The 9,407-nt window shown below is 33.5% G+C and overlaps 1 protein-coding gene across 2 annotated transcripts in view; it reads left to right on the top strand.

Moving 5' to 3' along the window:
- Nucleotides 1–9,407, top strand: part of LOC106689984 (transcription intermediary factor 1-beta) — a 35,512-nt gene that overhangs the window by 18,995 nt on the left and 7,110 nt on the right. The window contains exons 9-13 of one of the 2 annotated variants that reach the window (XM_014435216.3): nucleotides 27–130; nucleotides 743–841; nucleotides 1,606–1,791; nucleotides 2,692–2,788; nucleotides 5,952–6,093. In XM_014435216.3, the coding sequence (XP_014290702.1) occupies nucleotides 27–130; nucleotides 743–841; nucleotides 1,606–1,791; nucleotides 2,692–2,788; nucleotides 5,952–6,093 (628 nt within the window). The remainder of the gene's footprint in view (nucleotides 1–26; nucleotides 131–742; nucleotides 842–1,605; nucleotides 1,792–2,691; nucleotides 2,789–5,951; nucleotides 6,094–9,407) is intronic. The other variant, XR_010844260.1, reaches the window with a different exon arrangement.

Genomic DNA, 9,407 nt, shown 5'->3' with positions numbered 1-9,407 from the left:
AATTAATAATACTTATATTCCAATAGATTCAAAGCAAAAGAAGAATAATTGTAGTTTATCTGATGATTCTCAACCAACTTCATCACTTGCTACTGAGAAAACCCTTTCATTTGCTTCTGTCGTTCAACAGGTTTGTATTAAATAGCTGTAGGTTGATTATGAAAATTAGTGTTATCCCTTAAGTAATACATTATGTTCATATGAAAAAAAAAAATATTAAGAGGTTACACTGAGGGCCCTTACACCATTATGGTATTTTAAGATTTACTTGAGCCATGAAAACTGGAATGAAACACTTGAATTTTTTCTAATAAATTGAGTTCAATAACAGTCATTTCTTGCTAAAATATTTCTAATCTATGTATCTAAAATATCTAAAATGAATCTTGTTAAAGAGTCATCCTGAAACCTGTGTTCAAGAGGTTAAAGGTCAGAACATATTCTTTGCAAATGTGTTGCTCTCAACTTTTACTGTGATGTGATAAATCAATGTTATATTATGATGTAATATAATTTTATCATATGTTGTCTTGTATAATTTCACGTATTTATAATAATTATTATGATGATAAATATTACTGAACGGATCTACATGTGTAATAATTAGAGATCTGATACTTCATTATTATCATCTTAATAAGTATAAAATAAATTCTTTGTGCGTTTAAATGTTATGATTATAAAATAATTTATTAATATGGGATTTAGTGCCTGATTCTCAATTTATTTTTATTTATTGTAGTGCAGCAATTCTAATGCATTAAATAAATCAAGTATGTCAGAAGAAACGATAAATGTAATGAACCCTGAAGAAATACAGCGACAACAAATGGTGCCTCAGGTAATTGGTGTATCAATTATTCTTTTCTTAATTCCTGATCACTATGATAATTGTTATTGTTCAATGTATTGTTCACTCTACTGATGAATTCTTTACTTTTTCTTACAATAATTGGTAATTTTGTAACTAGATTTATTTTCTGTCATGGTAAAATTTAATGTACCTATGATTTGAACAAAGTTAGCTTAGCCTAGTAACAGCCTATCTTACTCCCTTTCATCAAAAAACTTTTGTGATATGAATGTTAAAATAAATCTATATATGTATGTATAGTTGACCGTAAAAATTGATATATAGGGAAATGGTCAGGGTTGCGGTCAATAGTGAAACAAAAATAGTTTAAAACTATTTAAATAGTTTTAAACTATTTTTGTTTCACTATTGACCGCAACCCTGACCATCTCCCTATATATATGTTAAAATAAATCAATTTTGCATATACATGTTTTGTAGAGAATGAAGTAAATATAAGAATAATAAATTTAGTAATACCAAGATCCAAGTTCCTTACAGTAGTGGATATTATAACATTGGATTGTAATTTTTACTAGTAATATAAAAATTAATTAAAAAAAAAATCAGATATGTTAACTATAAATATTCTTACAAAAATTGGATTCAAGGAAAGGAACCATTGTATGTTTATCTGGTGTTAGTTATTTTCATCTTTCTTTTTCTAAGATTTTCATCTATGAACTTATACATTGTTCATTACTGAATTTTAATCATGGTTCTTTATTGTGATTTCTATTATTTTTTTCCAGCTTTGGCATATTCCTGAAACAATGCCTATTCGCACAAATGTAGTAGTGAGCATACCTGAAGACTGCTCACAAATAGGAAACAATATAAAAAAAGTTAGGCTCCAACTTCCTTCCGGAAACAGCGCGCCATCAAATCCAAAGTCATCAGATAACGGTAGCCCAGTATCTTCATCTGATGATGTGGAGGTTAGTTACCTTTATCTATTCATCAATTGAGTTATAATTTAAATCTACATCTTTAAAACCAATATAATTTATAAAGTAATTAATGAATAAATGTATTTTTAGGAGAATCATATTTCTTAGATCATGTCAATAAAAGGAATTTGCATGTCTGTATCATTTTTTTTCTATTTTCTTAGCAATCAGTTTTTCACCAGATCTTTTTATTCTTTCTTCGAGTGAAGAAGTTTAGTTTTTTTTTTTTCATTGAAAGTACTTTGAATATTGATTTGATTATACTGAACATGTAAAAGCATAGTGAACACTCTCTGTAATGAAGCTCATTATACCATGATTATATCATGATGATAATATAAGTTTTTGTGCTTCCGCTCATTATATCGGTTGTCCTTCAAATGATAGAAAATATTAGTCGAACAAACACGCTTCATACCATACTCAGTGAACCTGAATTGATAATAAACTCTTTGAAATGATTTGACAACGATAGGCTCTTATGAAAATCCATACAAAATTCTTTAAGAGAAGGATAAATGCTGTTGCAGCTATTGAACCATTTGAAGAAGAAGATAGTGTAAAAGATTTTGGACTGCCAAAACAGTATTTTCTGACTTAGACTTATTGGTCTAAGTAGGAAATCAATGATTGTCAATAGAGCCTGCAAAATTGCTGCCTCTTCATTCCATTAAAGTTACAGCTGTGAAGGAGTAGCAAAAGGTTTTTGAAAGATATTGAATCACTTTGAAAAAGTGGGTTTAACGAGAAAAAAGTTAAAAACCTTATAAAATCTTATGTTGAAGAAATCTTATACAGGTTATTAACATAAATAACCTATGCTTTTTAATGTATCAGTAGTTACTGTTATAATACATTTCTGTTCAATTTGCTAATTTTATTTTTTAGATCATTGATGAAATTATGAGTGTTCTTAACGCAATGGAGAAACGAGAAGGACCTTTGCCTGGATTACCAAGACTTTCTGAACAAGGTTCACCACCAGGTAATGGTTTCTGTAATGTTAATTTTATCTAACCAAAATTTGATTTTACATTTCTATTCTGTGACCTATTTTTATTTACTTATTAACTTATTTTGATACAAATATTTTTGAGGAAATGACATTTATTTAATATTAAATTTAGATTTATTATTAAATTATGTAATGATTAATCATTCTTAGCAAGGCTAACTGGGCCAGAACAATCATTTTCAATGATTGTTCTGGCCCTGTTAAGCCTTTAATCAGATTCATCTTTAATTTTCAACTTGAGCCAGGTAGCATACATCTATACTGTCTCATGTCTTTATTTGAATGCACGTTTCATTTCCTGCCTACTCTTGCTGTGTACCCTTATCTCTTCTCTAAAGTTCCATTATGCTGATTTGGTGTATCCCTAGTCATCATCTTTCCTTTCTTTCTCCTTATGATGAGTATTTATTATTTTCAAGCATTGTGAAGTATTTGGGGACAGGGATTAGTTATGAGATTAGTTTCCCTACAGATAGTGAATAATCGGAAATGACATGTGGCCACATGGTGACAGTTATAAACAATTTTTCTCAAGAAGTACCTATCTATTTCCTTACTGAGTCAGCTTTACCTTTCCCTCTTTAAAGAAAGCTCACTGATACCGTTTTTCAATTTCAGGCACTTTTTAAATATTGCTTGATTTAACTATCTTAAAATTTCCTCTTCCCGTCTTAAGCTAATATTTCAAAAGTGATATAGGACTGTTGCTCCCCGGGGGTCTTAGCAGGGCAGATCTGGCAGGGAAGGATTGCATTTTTTTTGTGTTATGATCTCCTCTTGTGAGATTGTGTCATGTCATAGATCGACCAACCTACTTGCTATAATTCTCTATTTGAAAAGTCAGATAAGTAAGGCTATCATGGAGGGCGGGAGTTAAGGGTTTGGTGCCGTTTTTATATTTCAGGTGCTTTTTTAATATTTCTTAATTTATTCACCTAAATTATATTCCACTTATTTACTGAGTTTTGGTTTAGTCTTCAGAATATATTGCATACCAGATGAAACAATGATATGTATTTATCATTGCATTATTTTAATGAATAGAAAGATGACCAAGACCAAGTGAAGACCAAAGTTGTTTTACTGCAGGAAGGTCATGTTAGACTATGTCTATTTATTGGTTTGAAAAAGGCTTATGCACTCACTTCTTAGATATAATTGTATGAAGGCTCTTCCTCTTGTGACTTTAAAAATGAGGTTAACATACTTTTTCACTGTAACTGTCAACAGCAGTGGCTGGAATAGACTGCCAACAATTATAGCTCATTTTCGATTTTAATATTTTATTTAATTTGTCTTAAATTTTTTTTTAATGTTCCAGAGGCGAATGTAGTGATATTTTAAGTCTCATAAAACGAACAAAGACATTGGAAATTGAAAAATTAAAAGAATATTAGTAAAAGTTGATTAATATTAATAGTGCAGAGAAAACATGGTTATTTTGATGATTAAAAAATGTATATGTTTTCTATATAAAAAGTTAAAGTCATTTCATAAGTCTAAATTAGTAAACGTTAGAAATAAATGATTTATAAATAATTCTATTGAAATATAGGATTATTAGATGTTTTAAATTGCATATTAATGGATTGTTTTGATGAATAAAATTTGTTTAATCATTTTTATTTAAAATGAATATTTTGGTTTTTGGGTTGTAAATTTAAATATTTGAACATTGAAGTAATTTTGTTGCTTGAATTTCAATCTTCTTGTTAGGAATATTAAATCATTTAATATAATTGGCTTCCTCATAGCTCTTCATTTGTTGACAAAATATTAGGTTTTTAATCAGATAAGTTTAGTTTATTTAAGTATTTTTGTATAAATATAGAGACTATTTAGTGAGTTTAATTTGGTTCAGATAAGATGAAATAATCTTTCCATTTATTTTGATTATAAATTAAACTAAAAAATTCATTATTGCAGAATTTGGGTGTTAAATACTCATTTTGGGTTTTTTATTGCATATTTTTTTATTTTTACTGTACAAAAATCCGGTCTCTAGTAATAAAACATTACATGATATATATTTTTTTTCTGTTGGCACTATAAACTTTGGAGGTCTTTGGCAGCACGTTTATACATGATGCACGATGAAGGTGTACAGTGTAGGGTCATCAGTTATATACCTGGTCTTTTTAAGTTTCTTCTATTAAGCTGACAGGCATCACAAACCTTCGGAGAGGTGGGTAGAGCAAGATTTTCAACTGTTTGAAACATTTATCCAATTTACTTATTGTATTTATTATTTTGTGATGGCATATGGGGGTGAAGGTAGCAGCGTGGTAACACGCCTGTCTGCCAACCCAAATGTTATGAGTTCGAGTCCCTGGCCCTATCCAGGATTTTTCAAGCATATAATTATACAATACTCACTCACAGCCTCCCCCTGGGGGGCATTTGTGAGGCCCGTTAGCCAGTGGTTGGCACTAACAAAACTAGGCGTGGGGAGTGACGAACCACCCTATGAAAACCACATCATGAAACGCATGATGTATTTCCTAAGTACATCGCATGAGGCCTTGGACCTCCCAATAATATTGATTATTTATTATTTTGTACAATTGTAAATTACATTAAATAAATTTAAAAAAAGTTTGGATCTTTGGAAGAATAGTAGGAGCAGAAATGTCATTGATAATTTGGATAAGAAGAAAGGTCAAGCCATGTCTGAAAATTGAAGACGATAAGGATTGGAAAGAACTATGGGAGGAGAATTATTTAGTTAAATAATAATCTACATCAAATTGACAGCAGATTGGTTGTTGAAGTCCCTAGCCAATCAGGATATATAAAGTTGAATAGGCAAGTATTAATTTTGTGGTCAAAGGCTGCTTGAAGAGATCAGTTTAGGATGGTGTAGAAATGACAATTGTGATGAACTTGAGGCAATGTTGATCAAAGGAACTAAGTTAAGATTTTGGTTCTTAAACTGTCATGAATGAAGAGGACTACACTGCCTATAGTCCAGTTTCTTCATCTTGAAGTTGTGGAACTGATCAAATTAGGATTTATCTTTTTTGGGAGGAAAATTTGGAATTGTAGCATTTGTCAACTGGCCCAAACCTAGAGCTAAGATAAAATTGTATTTGGTTAGTTGTCTATTTTAATTATTTTTAAAAACTGATTTCAGACTTTCAAAATGAATCTTGGTGTTCTGTCTGCTTGAAAGGAGGTGAAGTAGTATGTTGTAACAATTGCCCTAAAGTTTTTCATGTAGGATGCCACATTCCTCAAATTAAATTGCCCTCTAAGGATTGCTTATTCCCAGTGAAGTGAGTAAAATTTTAAGATATTATTTAATTAATTGCAACTATGATTTATTTTTAAAATACCATAACAACAAGAAACAATAAAAAAAATAGTTTTATTTTTTTATGTATTTTGAATACCTAAAATTCTTCATACTTTATGAACCTATTAATTTTGTAATTTTGATGATACCTGATTAATATTGAAGTCACAGTTAAGTTTAATTTATTTTATTTTTGTTAAAAATTCATTACAAATTACAATTTTATTTTATTACCCTATTGTTGAGGCAATTGGATCAAATGAGCTGAAATTAGATAAGTATTGTTATTTCAACGCAGAACAAAAATGGGGACGAATTTCAGCCAAAACTTCATCATTCCTAATTTTTTTTTTTGTGGTTTTAAGGTTTTGCATACCTTTACAGTCCCTCCCAATTCTGTTAGAGGATTGAATTTTTTAATGTGAATGGAATTGGTGTTATAAAAGTGTCTTTTGGGAGAATTTTTTTATGTTTTAGGACTTTCTCTCCTCCATAACCTCTTGATATTGAGTTAGAGGGTTGTTTATCACTTTTGAATGACAATATGACATGTTCTGCTGCATGGTTCATGTGTCATGTTTGCGGCATAAATGAGCATTTCGTGGCCCAGTGTGAGAACACTCGGTGTTTCGAGTGTGGGAACAAAGGACACATCACCCAACAGTGTCCATACATGTATAAAAGAAGCATTGCCCAACAAGTAATGAGGAAAAGCCTTTGATAGAGACTGAGTCTGTCGAGTTACGGAAGTTTCAGGAGTATCAGAAACTGAAGACGAAGTGGATGAACAAAGAAATTGTCGTGAACAAAGGAGCCAAGGAAGTGCATGGAGGTGAGGACCAAGAGGAAGGAAGGCATATGAGATCTGAGGAGGATGTAAGCAGAGAGGCAACTGCACATTGAGAAACTCATGTGAAAGGAGAGCAGGGTGTTCCGTCTATAATCCGAGTAAGCTGTCTAGTAGACTCGGGCAGCTCAAACACCATTGCTTACAGAGAAGTACTAGATAAATGCTAAAGCAGAAAAAGTGACATACGTTAAAGAACTAAAATACCCACAGGCACTCTGGAAGCACATCAGAGAGGAAATGGAAAACTTAAGACAAAGAATCATTGTGGAAAGTAAATCACCCTATAATAGTCTGTTGTAGGCGGTTTGGAAGAAATGTTCGCCAGGTGAGAACGAGGAAAAATATAGGGTGGTCATCGACTATCATAAGTTCAGTGGGAATACCGTCAATAAGAAGTACCCATTATCGAGGTTTGAGGATATCCTTGACAGACTAGAAGGAGCTAAAATCTTTAACACCTTAGACTTGAAAGCAGAGTATCACCAGATTTGTATGCACCCAGAGGATCAGAACAAAACTGCTTTTATTTTCGAAAGAGGGCATTACGACTTTACGAGGATGCCGTTTGGCATGAAGAATGCGCCCATTACATTCCAGAAGTTGATAGACAAATTCTTTAGAGGGTTAGATGAATTGCCAGATTTACATGGATGACCTCCTAGTATTTAGTTAAAAAAAAAGGTAGTTCAATAGTAATGACGCCGGCCATTGAGAGCAATATTCGAAAATGTATAAAACAGCTGCAGAATGAGCCAGTACTAGCATTTCCCGACTTCTTGTTGCAATTCACTTTATCGACAGACGCTAGTGAGTTCATGCTGGGAGCAGTGCTGTCACAAGAAGGTGAGGCAGGAGAACTTCCCATGGCAAATGCTAGTAGGCAACTCACAGAGGCAGAAGCATGTTACAGCGCTTTGAAACGAGAACCACTGGGAATCATGTGAGAAATAGAGCATTTCCGATCCTACTTGTTTGGAAGATAATTTAGGGTCCAGACGGACCACAGGCCCAATGCTATGGGTGGGAAAGCTAAAGGAATCATCCACGACAATCACATAGTGGAAAGAACTGTTAAGTCAATACAATATGATGTGGATGATCATGATAAATGCAATAGAAGATGACCAGGTGAAAACATCTGGAATTGGAAGGCAGTTCCTGTGGGAGTGAACTCTGGAAGAAGAACCAACGAAAACCACGGGGCTGCTGCAGATGGAACAGAGCAAGTACGGTGATAGCATTATTTCGACTATCTGGTCACAATCGGGTGTTGAAGAGGACCAAATATGCAGAGCACATCCAAGTGCTCCAAATATGAAAGAAACATCTAGTCCCGGTAAGATCCAGCTATGGAGAAAGGAAAAGATTGGCTCAGATAGATTGTTTATTCGATGCATATCGATGGTAGATACCATGATAGACCCGGAACATCAAAAGGAGGTAACTTTGGCATATCACTAAGGAAAACTAATCATCGTGGACTGAATGAGACTTTACAAGCATTGCGGTGAAAATATTTCTGGTGTGCCATGAAGCACCCCACCCTCCACCCTGTGCAGCTCAAGAAGAGACCCCTACTGCAAATGCGCTGCTCAGCGACTTACAAGTGGATTCTTTCACCTGGAAAGGCTTTAAGTGGGTCATAGTTATTGATATATTCAGTAAGGTGGCATGGCATACCGATGGTTTTACGAGCCCTTCAGACATGGTTCCAATTCTATGGCGTCCCCTACAGAATTTCTTCCAACAGTGGGAGAAAATTCGACAATGCAATCAGCAGAGAGGAAATGAGAATATTGGAAGTGGTGTGGCACCTCAACATTCAAAAAGCCATGGAAGGATAGAGCGACTTCATAGCACTCTGAGTGACTACCTATGAGTGTACCAGCTAGAAAGGGGACTAAAACCTGATAACGCGATGGAATGGGTAGTCGCAGCATACAATCACTCCATACAAACAGTCACGGGGGTTTGCCCTATTCGAAATTCTTTTTGGGATGCTGGGACATTGACAGGACTGCTGTAGTACTTTGCCGGGAGAGGATGAAATGGCGACAATGTGATGGCCTTGCAAAAGTCAGGGAAAGGATTTGCAGGGAAAAAAGTAGAAGAGTGGCACAACATAACTTGAATGTCTGAGACCCTGATGAGTAAAATAAATGTTGGGACAGTGGTATGTAGGAAAGTGGGGACTGAAAGAGTTGCAGTGGTATGAGGGCCCATTCAGAGTGATTGTCATTTGAGAACACAATATTGCTACAAAAGAAAGCGTCAGGGCCTAGAAAGAGGAGAACTGTCCACATTGAACAGTTAAAACTGTCAAAAGCACTCACTTGTGTGATGAGTTCTTTTCTTTTATTTTTAAGTTTAATTTATGTATATAGCATTAACTTTAGGCAATTTTGTATGTGTGTTATTGATATATATATATATATATATATATA

This window comes from Halyomorpha halys, unplaced genomic scaffold, assembly GCF_000696795.3.
Source record: "Halyomorpha halys isolate HHAL.00 unplaced genomic scaffold, Hhal_1.1 Scaffold1539.1, whole genome shotgun sequence".
Lineage (NCBI taxonomy): Eukaryota > Metazoa > Arthropoda > Insecta > Hemiptera > Pentatomidae > Halyomorpha > Halyomorpha halys.
Note: the sequence above shows the minus strand (reverse complement) of the source record. Positions and strands in the feature narration are given on the sequence as shown.